At 39.7% G+C, this 20,793-nt stretch overlaps 1 protein-coding gene across 1 annotated transcript; it reads left to right on the forward strand.

The window, feature by feature from the left end:
• The first annotated feature begins 3,266 nt into the window (after positions 1-3,266).
• On the forward strand, positions 3,267-4,851 carry LOC140882635 (large ribosomal subunit protein uL29). The gene is made up of 3 exons (XM_073288751.1): positions 3,267-3,328; positions 3,418-3,710; positions 4,619-4,851. Exons 1-3 carry the CDS (start codon positions 3,325-3,327, stop codon positions 4,691-4,693), a joined length of 372 nt encoding a protein of 123 aa, XP_073144852.1. The 5' UTR covers positions 3,267-3,324; the 3' UTR covers positions 4,694-4,851.
• Positions 4,852-20,793: the final 15,942 nt, after the last annotated feature.

The raw sequence follows: 20,793 nt of genomic DNA on the forward strand, positions 1-20,793 counted from the left end.
TGTCAGAAATTTTATTTTTCTGCACTCCCTAATTCAGCAAAAAGTTTGTCTTAACTCCTTGGGCCCACAAAGCATTTTCGAAGTGAAAAATAGGTGTAAAAATTTAAAAATCAGGTACAAATATATAAAATTTAAGTACCAACTATTTCAGATCTGGTATAAAAATAAGTGTTCTTGGTATAAGTTTTTTGTGTTATGTTTCATCTCTTTAAAATCGAAAATATAAATCATGATTTGATACTCAATTTGAGACAGTTGATGCCATAAATATATAGATTCATACTCAAATTAAATATGTTTGTACTCAAATATTTTAAATTAGTTCACATAAAATTGTTGATTTTCGTGATTCTTGAAATACTAATGTATGTACTGAATAATAATGAAAAAGTACTTTAATATAAATATTTTGTACATAAACATGTATGCACAATATGCTTTTGATGTTAAAAAATTTGTTCGAATGTTATACTCAAAATCTTAATTTTTGTACCAGATCTAAAAATGATAGTACTCAAACATCATATATTAGTACTATATATTTAACTTTTTATACCAATTTTTATATATGAAAAGAAATGTGGGACCAGAGAGTCAAAACAAAAAATTATGACATAGAGACTGAATCTTAAGTTATTATTGAACTTAGGGACTGAATTCCAAGTAGCCCTTAAATAATATCACATGTCATTTGTCGATCTCATGTATTTTCTCATGTGATTTATGTTAATTTACTTAATATTGGATTGTAGTGACCCTACCCGGATCCACTATCTAATCAGAGTTTAAGAGCATAATTAAACATGCATTAAATAAATCGCTGCGGAAGACTTAAATAAAAACAGACCGACAGAATACAACCGGTTGAATAAATTCGATTTATACAACCAGATCGAATAAATAGTCTAAAGGTAAAACCTACAGCTAATCATGTTGTCTTCACTGATCACTGACTACTCCAAGCTCCTGGTGCTCCACCCTGCACCTACGTCTGCCCCGTCGAATGGGGTGTCCAGATACACAGAAAAGACTGGATGTGAGCTCTAAGCTCAATACGAAAGTACTGGGTAAAACATACAAATATGATGCATGCAAATGATAGGGTATCCATATCTGGGATAACTGTATATAACTGCTCAGTAATGGCGCCTAGGACATGAGTGGTACAATCCGGGGAGCAAACCCTGCGTACACTGCTCATTCCTACAGGACGTGGACTGTGTCCCCAGATGCTAACTACCCATGACCTGTCAGTCACTGAGCACTAAACATCAACCGTCCAGACAAGGCTGAGCGACCCTACGTGGCTCATCTCACAAGATGGACAGGCACAATATGATATGCATATGCTGCATAATAAATGACATACAAAATGCAACATATACGCATGCAAAACCCGCTGGCAATCTCAGTCTGTACTTGCGTACCTTACTACAGGCAGTTTCTAGCAGTCCCACTCTAGGTTCCAAGCCTATATCAGCTCTACAATGCAAATACCCATGCATCAATAATTAAGCTCTAAAAGCCTTAACTAAGCTATTGCATACTCCTAAATAATTTAAGGAGACCATAGCTATACCTGCGTCCGTCGTCAGCCCGCTGATGGTGACTATCTAGCAACTAGGGGTACACCCCTGCTGCAGCTCCACAGCCTCGAGCACTGCTCCGCTACTATGTCAGACACTGCCCGACTATACTAAAATATGTTCCTTACTCCAACTCTAAAATAAGAGTACCAAAAGTCATAAAATAGAGCCACGAGGGCGAAGGAGAGGAATTCGGTGCGCTTTGAAATGAAGCCCTCGCACCTATATTTATAGACAACGATCGGAAGCTCCGTTCTTGATCGGAAGCTCCGAACGTGTAGATCGGAAGCTCCGTTCCTCCGATCGGAAGCTCCGATGCCACGTGTCAAACCCAACCACATGCAACCACACACCAGTCACCGACAGCCGATCAGAAGCTCCTATTGCTGATCGGAAGTTCCGATCTCCATGTTTCCGATATGGTTCCGATTTGGTTCCGATGTCACCAAGATCGGAAGCTCCGATCCTGGATCGGTGGTTCCGATTCCACTCGAGTCTTGGGGCCTTCTAAACCATTTTCGAGTGTCCTGGATCCATTTATGAACTCCATTAACCCTTCTGAAATCATGTTTTACTTAATCCAAACATGATTATTTGATTAATTACTCATTAATCGCTAATTCTGGATACGGGTCACTACATGAATAAAACTTAATTTATATGTAAGAATACTAATTGTAAAGTTTCGTTTTTGAATTTTCAACTTACATGTCCACGAGTAATAAATGAATCGAGCCAACTTACGAGTTTTTTGAGAATATTCGAAACATAATAATATAGTATTCAAAATTATAAAGTTTGAGCCAAACTCGACATATTCGAATTTTTTTCCAACCAAATTAACTATCTGATAGCTCGCGAGTTTCCTAGTGAGTTTTGATCATATGATCATGTTAAATAAATATAATTCAAACATTATTTTAAATAGATTGTATATATGCTTGAATATTCCAAACCAAGCTTGAATTTAAGTAAAAAAATATATATTTAACAACCCGAGGAAAGAAAGAAGGAATAGCATGATGAGTAGCCTCTTGCAGCATTAATCTTCTTGTATTAGCATGAAATAATTAAAACTAGGAAAAAAACAATAGTTCAAACTTGGGTTTCAATAGCTTGATATTAACACGTATCTGATAATTGCGTCGTTGTGCTTCATCCATATAGATAATTTGTACTCATCAGTGCTTGACCTTGAGATGTGGATACTCCAAGGCAAATTGGCATGACGTACTCCTCTGTTCGATGTGGGGTTCGAAACCAAACCTCATACACACGCTTCGCGAAAAAAATGTTTGGTTCGGGTTTTTTTATGTTGACATCGGACGATATTTTTGAACAGATTTTCCTTTATGACTAGTAAAGTCTGTCTTTGATAGATTAATATGAATTTAATTAAAACATACCAAAAGTTCAATGGAGCTCAAATTCAATATATTGATTCAATCGTCAAGTCGATCACATTCCTAAACACGTCCGTCCAGACTGTTAAAATTAATTAAATTAAAAGAATAAAAAGGCTTGCTAAAAAAAGGCAATTATAATTTATATATGGGATTTGGGCTTTTTGTACCCCACCCACAGTTTTAATTGAAAATTGGATCCGAGCCCAATTATTTGCTCCACTATAAGATCCAAGCCCAAATCTACGTATATATACATTTAGGGTTTCTCATCGTTGTTCATCTCTTCCGCGCCCACCCAAATAATCGTCCGCAGAGAAAGAGGAAACGGGACAATGGGTTAGAATTTATGAGAATTCATTGTAGTGGAATATTTTGTTCAAAATTTGATGTTCTGAATGTGATGTTTTGAATTTTGACTGTTGTAGCTCGGATCAAGGTGCACGAGTTGAGGCAGAAGAGCAAGGCGGATCTTTTGGCGCAACTGAAAGATCTGAAGGCGGAGCTTGCGTTGCTGCGTGTGGCGAAGGTCACCGGCGGTGCTCCGAACAAGCTTTCCAAGATTAAGGTGGTGAGACTTTCCATTGCCCAGGTGCTGACCGTCATTTCTCAGAAGCAGAAGGCTGCTCTCAGGGAAGTGTACAAGAACAAGAAGTATTTGCCCCTTGATCTCCGCCCCAAGAAGACCCGTGCCATTCGCCGTCGCCTCACCAAACACCAGGTATATACATTTTTTTTATCTTGTTTAGAAACACTGATATGGCCCGTAGAGTGTAATTTTTGTCAAGTAGAACTTTACATTTGCATTAATCTTTTTGTTTTGGGATTTCAAGAATTTATTTTAATTTTTATTGTTTTTAATTTTAATCTACTCCCATTTCTGTGTTATATTTGGTTTTCTACCTTGCTTTTTAAAAGAAAAGCATCATAATATTTTTAGCTGATACAAAAATAAGTTGTTAGTGATTATGTTAGTGTTTGGGGTTATTTTAAGAACAACTCCCCGGTTTTTTTCATAACAAAATTTTGATGTGAAATTTTGTTAAGAAAAGCTGCTAAATGAACAGAGAACTATTTTGACTCCTCTATTTACCATTGAGATGAAAAGTAACCAACTTTAACTGAGATATATCTTTGGATCAGAACAAACGCTGCCGTCCTCACCGAATTAGATAGATTAAAACCAGTAATTCATGGGAATGTTTGCAAAAAATCTCTCTTTGGTAGAACGTATTAAATTTAAGGATAGTGAAAAGTTGAAATTCAGAATGGGCTTTGACTGATACATATATGATTTATTTGGATTATCAAAATCACATGTGGGTAGTTTTTTGGATTTCAATTAAACTAATTATAAGCTAACCCGGACTCTGGTTTAAGGAACACACGAAACTGATTATTTAAGCCAAAAGCCAAGAGAAAATGTTTTTTAGTGATTGCAAATACTTCTTAAATTAATTTGTTAGTGCAGTTTTACTATCCTCTGATGATTGCAGCTTTGTTTTGTGTTTACTGTTAATTTGTCTCCCTGTTGTGGTGTTTTTCTGTCATGGAAAACTGCTTAAATATTGTACTCTCATTATTTTTCCTCTTCTCACAAGTGTTGTATGTTCGTCCACAAATTTGCAGGCTTCTTTGAAGACAGAAAAGCAGAAAAAGAAAGAGATGTATTTTCCTGTGAGGAAGTACGCAATTAAAGTCTAAGAAGTCTTCTTCTTGAAAGTGTTTGTGTTTTTGTATTTTTTGGCCAATCTTTGAGGGTAATGTTATTTTGCTTGGATTAAGTTGGGTTTTCTTGATAGCCGAAGGATGTTTCGATAACAGAACTTGATGCTTGATTTTAGCTTTTTAGCCTCTTTTCACATTTTCGACTTGGAATCTTTGCCCTTCAACTTGCCATGCCAGACATTTTTTAGTCTCTTTTTAACCATCTTTTTAACCATGGTTACCAACTGCCAAAGTCATCAAGTGGAGTTTTTTTAAAAATCCTTCTGGGTTTTACTTGTAAAGTTAATCTTCATTGATCACGCTGTTGGAGGTAAAAAGTAATGCATTTCATAAAAAGAGTTTACTGAAGATTCAAGTCATTGAAAATGCATCAAAATATGCCCTTATGTTTTCTTGCATCGTCCTATAGGCTATATGCATGGTTGGGTCAATCTTCATGAATGATTTCATACGAAACTGCTTGTTAGTCAGATTCAATTTAAACACCTCAAAAGCCAAAGGGGTTCATCTCCGTTAATTTTAACACTCGACTGGATGGAAGGACCAATTACAGAAATATGATGAAAAATGAAGGATTAAATTGGGTCGATGTAAAAATGAAGGATTAAATCAGGACTGAGACCTAAAACGAAGGATCAAATTGGGAATTATCCCATATATATATATATATATATATATATATATAAATATAGGGATAATGCCCATTTTCGTCCCTCTTGTTTGTGACTTATCCAAAAATAGTCCCTCGACTTATCGGGCCGCTTAAATGGTCCTTCGTCTTTCATAAATTTTCCGCATTTGGTCCCTCCCGTCAACTCGACGTTAAATTTTCACGGTGATGAAGGCCCACATCCATATCTCACATTATAGCATATTTACTTCTCATTTATCCCAATTTTTGTTCCTCTCGTTTTTCCCCAATCAAAACCCTAGAACACAAAATCCAAATTTGAAGCTCCCAACGTTGAATCACGCAAAGGTAATTTCCAGAAGACATCACGCGCACTGCTGTCTAGTTGTTGTGGGCGAAAGAGGAGGACAAATCCGATCTATTTCTTCCAAGAAAAACTTCAATCAATGGTGGTAAATTTTTATTCACATTCGATTTCATAATTATCGGTTAATTATATTCTTAGGGCATGAAAACAGGGAGCAAGCTCTAGTTTTAGCTTATTGATTGATATTACCCCATTGCCAATGAACAGAGAAAGGGTACGACCCACCCCATTTTAAATGAACATATGTTTTTATTAATTATATAATCTGAAATTTTGGTTTTTGATTTATTGGATATTTAGAGAAAAACATATGTTGTTTTTGTTGGACGCAAACCTGGCATCTACGAGAGTTGGGATGAAGCATACGCACAAGTTATTAAATTTGAAGACAATGCTCACAAATCATACTATAGTAGAAGAGAAGCTGTTGAAGCGTATGACGCATTTTTGAAAAGACAGGTTGCCGCAGCCGCTACTGCTACTGCTGCCGCATCCGCTACCGCTGCTACCGCTGCCGCCGCCGTCTCTTCCTCTAGTACCGGGAATAAGAAGAAATATTCAAGTTCAAATTCGAGACATGATGTGAGACCTCGATTCTAAACCACTAATCTCGGATTAAACAACAAGTAAGCGAACAAGAATCCAAGAGTAAAACAATTCAAAAGTTTTTTTTTTTTTTTTTTTTTTTTTAAAAGACCCGCGCCCGCGCGAGGTACCAAGCTCGCGCGCGCGCGGGCAAACAATTCCGAGACCAACAAAAGGCTCGCGCGCGCGCGAGGCACCAAGCTCGCGCGCGCGCGGGCAAACCATTCAGAGGCCCAACGGAGGCCTCGCGCGCGCGCGAGGAACCCCTCGCCCGCGCGCAGAAGGCCTGGGCAGAAATGCTCAGGCTGCAGAAAAAGGAAAGGGAATTCCGCGCTTGGTCCGACATGCCTTCAAATACAATTACAATAACAGGGTGTAGGAAAACATGTCATAACAAGTCATGCTTTCAGAAGGCCTAAAAACAACCAGAAGTCTAAATCGATACAACAACAACATACTTCGATTTTAGATTACAATCCGAATACAAACTAATTCGAATAACAAAACATATCAAGTTCGAGTTCTAACATGCTTCAATCTTAAACTAGATAAACATGCTACTTCGACTTCTAAACCGAGTCTCACTTCTACTACTTGCCCTCGAAGCTAACCATGCCTCTTCTGACTTGTTCCTGCCCCACCTGTTTCCAAGTACACATACAAAACAAAGCAACAGCCGGATAACCGGTGAGAATGATAATCCCAGTAAAAGCAACATATCAAGTAATGAATACGCAACATGCTATCAAACCACATATTCAAGTCGAAGTTAATGATATGCATGTCTTTAAAACCAGGATATCGATTCTGATAAACACGGGAGTATTGCTCTGCTTTTGGGATCCCGAGGATGAGATCACGTAACGACTCACCGACTCTCCCAATCGAGGTGGTGCCACGTATCCCACTCCTCTAGACTTTGAGCAACCATAATGAGTATGCTAGCACTAGGCGAAATACTACGACCTAGGCCACTCAATCATAGTTCCCAAACGTCTAACAAAAAGGGCGGTTCTGCCCGCTGAAATCAAAGTAGGCTCAAGATGAATGCATAACAGAAACATAAACATAAACCACATAACAAAACCCAATCAATCAACAATTACGAGTTCCACGTGCTAGAACAAGTATCAATGCAATATGTGATTTAAAAAGGGAAACTCGAGAACCAACAGTCCCGAGTATGCTATCCCGCTACGATGACTGCTTTTACCTTTCAATTCAGTAGCTCCAACTCTGGATAAGCTACAAAAGAGATTGTATCAACAACTAGACAACCTCAACAACAAACAATGGTTCAAGGAAATCTCTTTACCGTTCTTCGTCCAACTCTCGACGAACAATGCTGCTAACACAGGGCTCGACAACTCCAAACGAATCTGTTCAGATACAAGAGATTGATCAACAACAAAGACCAACTTACAAGTCAAGTTCAACAACTCAAAAACGGTTCGAAACCCTCAAAACTCAAACCGACGGCATAACGGCTATAAACTGAACAAACCGGCAACGCAGACAGCAGTTCAATACTGATATCAACTCAATTCAATGCCAAAATCACAACAACAAGACAAATCCAACAAATCTCAAAACCCACATTTTCGAATAATACTTCCAAAAATCATAACAATTCCGAACGTCGCTCTAATTCAAAACCGACAGATAATAAACGATCAGAACTCTGTAGAGAACAACATACTCGAATCTAGAACGATTCTAACAACATCCAAAAACTAGAATGTATCCGATCGTAGAAAAACTTACGATATAACGAAGCTCTCGCTGCAGTGATCGATAATCTGCCTTCAGAATTAATTTCTAACGGACGGATCGAGCTCGGACTGGATTTTGAAAGCTCAAAAGCTCCAAGAGGCGTCTTCAATGGAGGCTCACGGTTGGGAGGAGGAAGGAGGTGACTTGTGAAATAAAAAATCAAGTGTAGATAATATATTAAATCCCCTATTTGCATTTTAGTCCCTGAAATTTCCAAAATTTGCAAAAAGGACCCTGATCAAAATCAAACCGGCTCGAGAACTCTGTAATCTCTGATTAACTCAAATAAACTCATTTAAGATAAAAACGGGGCGTTACAATTCTCCCCCACTAAGAAGAGATTTCGTCCTCGAAATCAACGAGAACCACAACTCATAAGATAGAATAAAGAACTAAAGACAGTAAGAAGAACTCACGTCATCCGAACAACTCTGGAAAACGTTGTCTCATGACAGATTCTGTCTCCCAAGTCGCTTCCTCGACTCCGTGACGGCTCCACTGCACTTTCACCAACGGAATCAACTTGGTCCTGAGTTGCTTTTCTTTCCGATCAAGGATCTGAATCGGTCGCTCAAAATAGCTCAGGGTCTCGTCTAACTCGGCTTCGTCAGGCTGAAGGATATGAGAAGTATCTGGTTGGTACTTTCGCAGCATAGAGACGTGAAAAACGTCGTGAATACCAGATAAAGACGGAGGAAGTGCAAGTCTGTAGGCAAGATCGCCTATCTTCTCGAGAATCTCGTACGGACCGATGAATCTCGGAGATAACTTCCCTCTCTTACCGAATCTGACGGTGCCTCTGAACGGAGAAATCTTAAGGAATACACGGTCTCCCTGCTCAAAACTCAGAGGTCGACGTCTGACATTCGCATACTTCGCCTGTCTATCTTGAGCTGACTTCATTATGGTCTGAATGATCTTAACCTGCTCTGCCATATCTCTAAGCATCTCCGGTCCCAAATCTGGTGACTCGGACAATTCATCCCAAAACAACGGAGATCGGCACTTTCTATCATACAAAGCCTCAAAAGGCGCCATACCGATACTCGCTTGGAAGCTGTTGTTGTAAGAAAACTCGACAAGAGGCAAAGAATCCTGCCAATTAGTGCCAAAGTCTAGCACTACCGCTCGCAGCATATCCTCCAACGTCTGGATAGTCCGCTCTGACTGTCCATCTGTCTGAGGATGATAAGCTGTACTCAGATGCAATCGAGTACCAAGTGCCCCCTGAAGACTGTGCCAGAAGTGAGAAGTGAATCTAGGATCTCTGTCTGAAACGATCGACTTCGGCACACCATGCAATCTCACAACATTGCTAACATATAACTCAGCCATCTGATCATGACGATACGTCATCCTGTACGGAATAAAACACGCAGACTTCGTCAATCGATCGATCACTACCCAAATAGCATCGCATTCTCGAACGGATCGTGGTAGCTTCGTGACAAAATCCATAGAAATGTGATCCCATTTCCATTCAGGAACAGATAGGCTGTGCAACAGACCACCTGGTCGCTTCCGCTCTGCTTTCACTTGCTGACAGTTCAAACACCGAGATACAAATCTCGCAACATCGTCCTTCATTCTCTTCCACCAGAACTGACTCTTCAGATCGTTGTACATCTTACGACCTCCAGGATGAACGCTAAACCGACTGCAATGAGCCTCTCGGAGAATACGCTGTCTCAACTCCGAAATATCAGGCACAACAATACGGTTATTCACAAACAAAACGTCATCTCTAACCTGGAATTCTGACTGATGCCCAGTTCTGACTTTCTCTACCGAAACCTGAATGCTCGGCTCAGACTTCTGTGCTTCTCTGATTGCAACAAACAACTCCGGCTCGGCTTGAATAGTAAACACTCTGATAGTCTCCCTATCTGTTTCAAACTCTAAACCAGAAGTGCAACAATCATCGACCAACTGAGAAACACCGATAGTTGAAAGAGATAACGAACAAAGCTTTCGGCTCAAGGCATCTGCAACTGCATTCGACTTCCCTGGATAATACTTGATCTCACAGTCGAAATCCTTCAACAGATCTAACCATCTTCTCTGTCTCATATTCAGCTCTGCCTGTGAAAACAAATACTTAAGACTCTTATGATCAGAAAAGATCTCGAAAGACTCACCATAAAGATAGTGACGCCAGATCTTCAAAGCAAATACAATTGCTGCAAGTTCAAGATCATGAACCGGATAACGAGTCTCGTGCGGTTTCAGCTGCCTCGATGCATACGCTATCACATGCTTATGCTGCATAAGAACACAACCCAAACCTCGGTTAGAAGCATCACAATACACTGTGAAACCTCCAGTACCCTTCGGAATAGAAAGAATTGGAGCACTGGTCAGTCTCCTCTTTAGATCAACAAAGCTAGCCTCACAATCTGGAGTCCAGACAAAAGGCGCATTCTTCTGAGTCAGCTGGGTAATAGGCTTGGCAATAGACGAGAAACCCTCGATGAAACGACGGTAATAACCAGCTAAACCCATGAAGCTTCGGATCTCAGGTACTGATGTCGGTCTAGGCCAATTCATAACCACTTCGATTTTGCTGGGATCGACAGAAATCCCATCTTCAGAAATAATATGACCGAGAAAGACAACTCGATCTAACCAGAATTCGCATTTCGATAGCTTGGCAAACAACTGCTCAACTCGTAAAATCTGCAAGACGATTCTCAAGTGTTCTGCATGGTCAGTACGGTTCTTCGAGTAGATAAGAATATCATCGATGAAAATAATGACGAACTCATCTAAATAACGCTGAAAGATACGGTTCATCAAACCCATAAAAACAGCTGGAGCATTAGTCAAACCGAACGGCATGACTATAAACTCAAAGTGACCATACCTCGTTCTGAATGCGGTCTTAGGAACATCTTCCTCTCGCACTCTCAGCTGATGGTAGCCTGACCTTAGATCAATCTTAGAGTAGACAGAAGAACCCTGCAGTTGATCAAACAAGTCATCTATTCGGGGTAAAGGATACCTGTTCTTAACTGTAGCCTGATTCAATTGGCGGTAGTCGATACAGAACCGCATAGAACCATCCTTCTTCCGAACGAATAGAACAGGAGCACCCCAAGGCGATACACTAGGTCTGATGTATCCCTTGGCAATCAAATCCTCAAGCTGCTCCTTCAACTCTCTCAATTCAACAAGTGCCATACGATAAGGAGCTTTTGAAATAGGTTGAGTACCTGACACTAAGTCAATGCTGAATTCAACCTCTCGAATGGGTAGCAATCCAAGAACATCTTCCGGAAACACATCAGCAAAATCTCTAACCACTGGTAAGTCAACCAAAGCTGGGCTAGATTTCAGTACATCAACCGCATAAACCAAAAATCCTTCTGCACCTCTCTGTAACAAACGAGTCATAGATAACACTGAAATCAAAGGAATTCTAGATCGAAAACCCTTACCAAAGAATTTCCACTCGTCTGCCATTTCAGGTCTGAACCTGACAACCTTCAGAAAACAATCAACTGTCGCCCTGTACTTGGTTAAAGCATCTATCCCGACAATACAATCAAAATCTGACAACCCAAGCACAATACAGTCGAATTCTAACAAATTCCCCTCAAAACAAAGTTCACAGTTCCTGACTAGTCGGACAGAAACAATTCCTCCACCCAAAGGTAAAGTAACAGCTACTACTGTAGGCAACAATTCAGTTGGCAAAGCATGCAATAACACATATTTCTCAGAGATAAAGGAATGGGAAGCACCGGTATCTATCAAGACATGAGCAGAATGACCGAAAATCGAACAGTTACCTGCTATGACATCGTCAGGTGCTGCCTGAGCCTGATCCTCTGTCAATGCAAAGACTCGTGCTTGCTGTCTCGGAGGCTGATTTGCACTAGAGCTACCTCCCTGTCTGTTCTGCTGTTGCTGGGGTTGGAAAGAGTGCACTGCAGACGACTGCCTCTCCGGCTGAGCTGCAGGTCTAGACGAACTCCCACTCTGAGCTCTATCTCTATTACGTTGAGGGCACACTTTAGAGAAGTGTCCCGGTTGCTGACATGTGTTACAATTGCCGAAGACTCCCACACACTGATCCGGTGAGTGTCTTCCTCCACACTTGCTGCAGTACAAGGATGATGAACCAGAACTCGGTCCTGAACCGAATTGCTTCGAACCACTGGAACTGGACGAACTGTTCCCCTGTCTCTTGAACTGTTTACCTCTTGCCTTGTACTGATCCTTTCTGTTTCCCCCACTGTTTCCACCTTCATACCTCTGCTGCTGGTTCTGATGTTGAGGTGGCTGATTCTGGTACTGAGATGGTTGGTTCTGATACTGTCTCTGCTGCTGAGGTGCCCCCTGATTACCTCTTTGCCTCCACAAGCCTGCTTCTGCTCCCTTTGCGTAATTCATGGCATCCGCAAAGTTGCTAGGCCTGTTGGTGTTAACCAACGTGAAGACATCGGGGTTCAACCCGTTGATGAACTGATCTGCCTTAGCTTCTTCATCTCCAGCAATTAGCGGTGCAAAATGCAACAGACTATCGAACTTAGCCACGTACTCTTCAATGTTCAGATTTCCTTGCCTCAGATTTGCAAACTCTGCTCCCTTATCCTTACGATACGAGATAGGGAAAAACCGCTTATAAAACTCAGATTTAAAAAGAGTCCAAGTAACCTCTGTACCTCTATTCTCAAATGCTTTCTTTGTCATGATCCACCAGCTCTTAGCACCACCACGCAGCTGATGAATTACTAACCTGATTCGGCGGTCATCTGTGTAGTCAATGGAATCAAACAACTGATCCATATCATCCAACCAACTCTCACAGTCAACTGGATTTTCTGAACCCATCAACAATGGCGGATTGAACGACTGAAACCTCTTCAGCAAGGTTTCCATAGGAGTTGCTGAAGCATCCAACTGATCAACCTCAGTGCTAGCTTGCTCAGTCGCAGGAATAACTGGTGGTGTGTTTCTGTTTATCACTCGACGAGGACCCATCTGATAATCAAAGGTTAGGACACGAGATATCTCAATCGCTACCGTTCAGTGCCCTTACAATCGCTTGGAATACCGAATACCAGTCGAGAACAGAAACAGTTATATCTCAAGTAGATCATGCTTTATTAATTTAAATCACACAACCATGTAATTCAAATAATGCTCAAACAATAAAGCATGCTCGATGGAATTAATTACACAATTAAATAATTCAAACACATGCGAGGAGTCATTACACACAGACTCGATCTACCCCGCTCACTCTAGTCCGACCAAGAATCTTAAGGCTCTGATACCACTTAATGTGAGACCTCGATTCTAAACCACTAATCTCGGATTAAACAATAAGTAAGCGAACAAGAATCCAAGAGTAAAACAATTCAAAAGTTTTTTTTTTTTTTTTTTTTAAAAGACCCGCGCCCGCGCGAGGTACCAAGCTCGCGCGCGCGCGGGCAAACGATTCCGAGACCAACCAAAGGCTCGCGCGCGCGCGAGGCACCAAGCTCGCGCGCGCGCGGGCAAACCATTCAGAGGCCCAACGGAGGCCTCGCGCGCGCGCGAGGAACCCCTCGCCCGCGCGCAGAAGGCCTGGGCAGAAATGCTCAGGCTGCAGAAAAAGGAAAGGGAATTCCGCGCTTGGTCCGACATGCCTTCAAATACAATTACAATAACAGGGTGTAGGGAAACATGCCATAACAAGTCATGCTTTCAGAAGGCCTAAAAACAACCAGAAGTCTAAATCGATACAACAACAACATACTTCGATTTTAGATTACAATCCGAATACAAACTAATTCGAATAACAAAACATATCAAGTTCGAGTTCTAACATGCTTCAATCTTAAACTAGATAAACATGCTACTTCGACTTCTAAACCGAGTCTCACTTCTACTACTTGCCCTCGAAGCTAACCATGCCTCTTCTGACTTGTTCCTGCCCCACCTGTTTCCAAGTACACATACAAAACAAAGCAACAGCCGGATAACCGGTGAGAATGATAATCCCAGTAAAAGCAACATATCAAGTAATGAATACGCAACATGCTATCAAACCACATATTCAAGTCGAATCTTTAAAACCAGGATATCGATTCTGATAAACACGGGAGTATTGCTCTGCTTTTGGGATCCCGAGGATGAGATCACGTAACGACTCACCGACTCTCCCAATCGAGGTGGTGCCACGTATCCCACTCCTCTAGACTTTGAGCAACCATAATGAGTATGCTAGCACTAGGCGAAATACTACGACCTAGGCCACTCAATCATAGTTCCCAAACGTCTAACAAAAAGGGCGGTTCTGCCCGCTGAAATCAAAGTAGGCTCAAGATGAATGCATAACAGAAACATAAACATAAACCACATAACAAAACCCAATCAATCAACAATTACGAGTTCCACGTGCTAGAACAAGTATCAATGCAATATGTGATTTAAAAAGGGAAACTCGAGAACCAACAGTCCCGAGTATGCTATCCCGCTACGATGACTGCTTTTACCTTTCAATTCAGTAGCTCCAACTCTGGATAAGCTACAAAAGAGATTGTATCAACAACTAGACAACCTCAACAACAAACAATGGTTCAAGGAAATCTCTTTACCGTTCTTCGTCCAACTCTCGACGAACAATGCTGCTAACACAGGGCTCGACAACTCCAAACGAATCTGTTCAGATACAAGAGATTGATCAACAACAAAGACCAACTTACAAGTCAAGTTCAACAACTCAAAAACGGTTCAAAACCCTCAAAACTCAAACCGACGGCATAAAGGCTATAAACTGAACAAACCGGCAACGCAGACAGCAGTTCAATACTGATATCAACTCAATTCAATGCCAAAATCACAACAACAAGACAAATCCAACAAATCTCAAAACCCACATTTTCGAATAATACTTCCAAAAATCATAACAATTCCGAACGTCGCTCTAATTCAAAACCGACAGATAATAAACGATCAGAACTCTTTAGAGAACAACATACTCGAATCTAGAACGATTCTAACAACATCCAAAAACTAGAATGTATCCGATCGTAGAAAAACTTACGATATAATGGAGCTCTCGCTGCAGTGATCGATAATCTGCCTTCAGAATTAATTTCTAACGGACGGATCGAGCTCGGAATGGATTTTGAAAGCTCAAAAGCTCCAAGAGGCGTCTTCAATGGAGGCTCACGGTTGGGAGGAGGAAGGAGGTGACTTGTGAAATAAAAAATCAAGTGTAGATAATATATTAAATCCCCTATTTGCATTTTAGTTCCTGAAATTTCCAAAATTTGCAAAAAGGACCCTGATCAAAATCAAACCGGCTCGAGAACTCTGTAATCTCTGATTAACTCAAATAAACTCATTTAAGATAAAAACGGGGCGTTACACATGATGAAGCCTCTTCCTCTGTCTCTGGTACCTCTGCCTCTGGTACCGATTATGAGAAGAAGAAATATGCAAGTTCAACTTCAAGCCATGATGAAAAAGTAGCTCAGCTACGAATTGCTCGACTGGAATTAGAACAGGAGAATCGTAGGCATGCTTCTCGAATTTCGGAGATAACTGAAAAGATGCGGCAGATTTCGGAATCCTTCTAGTTTATGTGTTTATGATGGTTGAAGTAGTTGTATGGTTATGTTTTGACAAGGTACTTGGTAGTTGCTCGAGCATATGTGGTTATTTATTGACTAGGTGTTTGAGAATTTTTTATTTTATGTAGTTGCTCGAGCATGTGTTTATGCTTGATGAATATGGTTATTGACTTGGTACTTTGAAATTTTCAATTTGTATTGGCATGATGTTAGCAAGTTTAAGAAACTATGTTGTTATTGGTATCAATAAGCTTGGTGATTCACATCTCATTCTTGTCTTTCCAGTTGTTGTTCGTCTGCAACTTGTCGAAGGCAGACATTTACGTATTATGCTTGATGAATATGGTTATCATTGTGACATATTTTTTTGCTCCAACGAAAAAAATATGTTGTGTGCGAATGTTTTTTTTCTTTCTGAAATACATATAAATGAGGATGTGACTTCAATAACAATTACCAAAACAAAGAAATCGCAAAATCGCAACCAAAACAATTAGAGATGAAACTGTCTTCTGGGAAACTGAAATCCAAGTTTCACAAAAAAGTACTAGTATCAAGTTCATACATTAACTTATGCAAACGTCTTCGCAAACGATGTAAATCGAAGTACAAGTTTTGACAAAAAAAATACTAGTCCCAAGGTAAAGACCCTCTTCGTAACCCATCAATAATCTTGGAACGATGTCATCACATTAACTGGATTGATGCTGTTGTTTTCTCCTCGTAACAGGGTGATCTAATCGAGATCCGCTTGACTCTGTTGGTGGTGTCTTCTTTTTATCATTCAATGAAGCTCTTAGATGAGATAATGTCACGAAATTCTTTCCATTTTTCACAATGAAATCATTCTTCACCACTGAATTCACCTGGCACATGAATTTTTTTTAAAAAATTAAATATAACCAATGAATATATACATAAAACCGTAGCATTTATAGCCCGAAAAAAAACAACATATTATGGTCCATTCTGGCACTGATCCTGACATGCTATTTTCGAACAAAAATAATCAGCAGATTGATGTTGCTGTCCATTCCATCTACACCTCATTTTATCAATGTTGAAACAAAAAATTCAAGTCTAGAACATGCACAAAGAGTATAACATCAATCTAGCATGATCCTATGCCATTCTTACATTTCATTCCTAGTTCAATCATCAAAGAACTAAGCTATAAACTCAAGCTACATCAAATATACTATTTACATCAAATTCAACTCATTCTTACATTTCATTCCTAGTTCAATCATCAAAGAATGCTCCTAGTTCAATCATAAACTTCAATATATAAAACACTTACATTGATTGAAAATACGGCCTTCGAATTACCAGAAATATTGATCCCACTTGCTTGTTGTCGTATAACCTGTTATCATCGATCCATACAGTAAAAACAGAAAGGAAATAAAATATTAGTGTCATATAAAACTAAAAATTCAAAAACATATCAACATAAAAACCTGTAATTTCTTTCGTTTCTTCGACGCCAGTTCATCACGCATTGCTGCCTTATCAGATATGAATCTTTCATCACCATCTCCTTCTAAAGCTTCATCCCAGCTCTCCATTTCATTGCATCCCTGTGGAGCTGACTGCATCTCACCAATATCCATTTCATTGTATTCTTCCAATGTTGTTTCATTTTCGTTTTGCTCCATTTCATTGCATTCTTGTGGGATTGCTTGTTCCTGTTCCACAAATTTACTTTGTGGTGATCTAGGTCTGGTACAACTTCTCTGGTTATGGCCAAATCCACCACATCGCTTGCATTTGTTGTTTCTTTTTATCTCTTTCAGCTTTGTTTGGTTTGAAGCTGGTACTTCATCAGGTTCCCTTCTTCGCAACTTCGCTGGCCTACCAACTCTTTCCTTATAAATTGGTGGTAAGGGGGGGATTAAGTCACATGAAGGCCACAACTCTGGTCCATTTATTGGCATGATTGACCTTGCATAACATCGTTTGTATGCTTCAATGCTATAATAACGATGCACATAAGCCTCTGGATTTTCTCTTTTGCACCACATAGCACATATAGCATGTGGACATGGAATCCCAGTCATTTCCCATCTTCTACAGCTGCAACTCATTTTACTTAGGTCAACAGAATGCTGATTGCGTGGACCAGAGATCTGAAAATGCATCTCATCAGCCATCATCGGTCTAAACGTAGTCGCATCCTTGCAATTCTTTGCCATCACTACTTTAATCTTTGGGCATATTGCACCATCCCACTTCTCTGCCTTTGACCTGTTCAACTGAAATCTGACCATCAACATATTTCTAATCGATTCGAACATTGGAATTATTGCCTTCTCCCTAGCCTCTAAAATCATACTGTTGAAACATTCACACATATTGTTCAAAAGTATGTCACATTTGGGGATGGTGCTAAAGAATGCCTTGCACCAGTGATGTTCAGGTTTTTTGGCCAACCATGCATATGCATTTCCATCAATCTTCTTCAAATCTTCCATGCGTCTTTTGAACTCTTCAACTCTTGTTGCTCTTGCTGCAGCCCAAAGAGCATTTTTGATTGCCACACCTCTAAAACCAGCAGCTTTCATGTTTCTCAAGAGATGCCTAACACAAAATCTGTTTTCAGCATCGGGATACAAACTCTCGAAGGCAGGAATCAATCCTTTTTGTTTGTCGGACATAAATGTCCAGCCATGCTGATTTTCAAAGCCGATATCTTTATCTAACAACCGAAGAAACCACACCCAAATGTCCTTACTCTCTCCTTCAACCAAGGCATAAGCAATAGGAAAAATATTATTGTTAGGATCTAGGCCAACTGCCGCTAATAACTGCCCCCCTGTCTTTGTTTTCAGAAAACAACCATCCACACCAATCACGGGCCTACATGCATCCTTGAAACCATCTTTGCATGCCGAGAAACAAACATAAAGTCTTTGAAATCTTGGCCCATCATCATCTTCTGTCAATTTCAGAATTACAGAAGCACCTTCGTCAGTCCTCTTCAATTCAGAGCAATAATCTCTTATTCGGCTAAATTGTTCTTGTATGCTGCCCTCAACTAGTTTCATTGCTTTTTTCTTAGCCAAATAAGCTTGCTTATATGAAATAGTTGTGTTCAAAGTGTTTTCTACCTCGACTTTGAACTCGCTGGTACCTAACTTAGGATTTGACTTGAATTTCTTTTCAAAAGTAGATCCCAACCAGCCTGCTTTGATGCTTCTGTTCTTGCTGTGCCAATAGCAATTGTCATGCTCGGGGATAAATGTTTTTATTTGCCAACATGAGTCTTTATTCATTGGTGAACAAAGAATACACCAATTACAACCTTCATTGATGCATATACCACGAAGTCTTTTGTTGTCATTCTATACAAACTTCACTGTACGTCCTCGTCTGATACAATGACTCTCTATTGCAAATTTGGCCTCATTCTTTGAACTGAATATCATACCGAGCTTCAAATCAGGATTTTTAGAATCTTCAATAGGGTCATACATTGGAAAGGTTGGTGCATCGTCCTCATCAGATTCAAGAGCACTCCCAAAACCATCACTTTCTAGACAGTCATAATCCCCTTCATCCTGCCCCATCCTAGACAGCAAGTCATCCGAAATTCCAACATCTTCCACTACATTTTTCCCTTTCAAATTTTCAGCAGCATGATTCTTCAGATTCTCCGCTAACTGAACTTCTTCCTCAAATTCAAAATCACTATCATGAAAACTATTTGCACCGTCTTGAGTGGTTGCATCTTTCTGATTATTTGTAGCTACTTCAACATGTTCCATGTAAACTTCAACTTCAAAGTTATGTGGGATATGATCCTTAATTTCAAGCACACCAACATCATTTTCCAAATATCTCCCTTTGGTTAAACTTTTCCCGAGCTTGTGCCAGAGCTTGAAACTATTCTCATCTGTAAATCCCAACTCTTTTGCATACCCACGAAGTTCAATTATCCCCAACTTATCCAGATCAACGAAGTCGAAGTATTCAATATTACCACCTTTGTACACTTTTTTTTTGCGAATTGTTTCCATCGTATCACCGTAATATAATTTTAGTGTGAAACATGTAGGTTCTCCCATCACACCTGGAAAAAATACAGGTACTGAATTTCAAACCATAATACAACGGATAAACTTTTTTTGCTAACTAAATTAATACTGTGTATAATAAAGTAATACAAAAATTAATATCGTGCAGAAAAAATTACCATAATTTGGCGTGAAACTCAGAGAATGGGTGCTCCGTCTAGCCATAATTTTTCAAATGCTGCTTATAAACTATTGAGAGATGTTTGCCTCCATGATATTCAACAGCAGATTGTTTTCTCTCATGTTGAAAATAAGGAAAATCACCTACACCGTAAACAAACTATTATTTTATATCATATAACAACAATTTAATTCATGAAATTTTATATCATATAACAGGCTGCCTAGAACATTTTTTTTGGCATAAACTAATACTAAGCCACAATTTAATTCATTAAATTTTCATGTTTGATATTATTCTCACTTATTACAATAACTGTTGTACTAGATCAAACATAGAGCAAAAAATACATGAATTTGATAGAAAACAGAGTAGAACAGTGAAAAAGTGGGTATCAAGGGACTCAATTCAGCAACCACCTCATCACCATTTCCCTTCAAGATGTATACCTATGGTAGTTCTGGGCTTCAATTGCCATTTTCACAAAAACCAAAGAAATCCTAACTCAAATTTCCATCAAGTAATTTCTGACTCGTGAGGTGTTAGCTAGAATATTCATCTCAGTCAAATTTAATCTGCAGCTTCTACCAAATAATTATATATGCAAGCATTTACCTTAAGCGAGATTTGGATTTGAAAGAGATGACCCGATCTTCTAACTCAGCTGGAAGAAATGGTGTGTTCTAGGGTTTTGAATTGGGGCAACACGTGATAAGAGTTAGAATTTGAGAAAAATGATAGAAATATGGATGGGGGCCTTCATCACCGTGAAAATTTAACGTCGAGTTGACGGGAGGGACCAAATGCGGAAAATTTATGAAAGACGAAGGACCATTTAAGCGGCCCGATAAGTCGAGGGACTATTTTTGGATAAGTCACAAACAAGAGGGACGAAAATGGGCATTATCCCAATTTGATCCTTCGTTTTAGGTCTCAGTCCTGATTTAGTCCTTCG

The sequence above is a fragment of the Henckelia pumila genome, chromosome 2 (genome assembly GCF_033568475.1).
Source record: "Henckelia pumila isolate YLH828 chromosome 2, ASM3356847v2, whole genome shotgun sequence".
Taxonomy (NCBI): Eukaryota; Viridiplantae; Streptophyta; class Magnoliopsida; order Lamiales; family Gesneriaceae; genus Henckelia; species Henckelia pumila.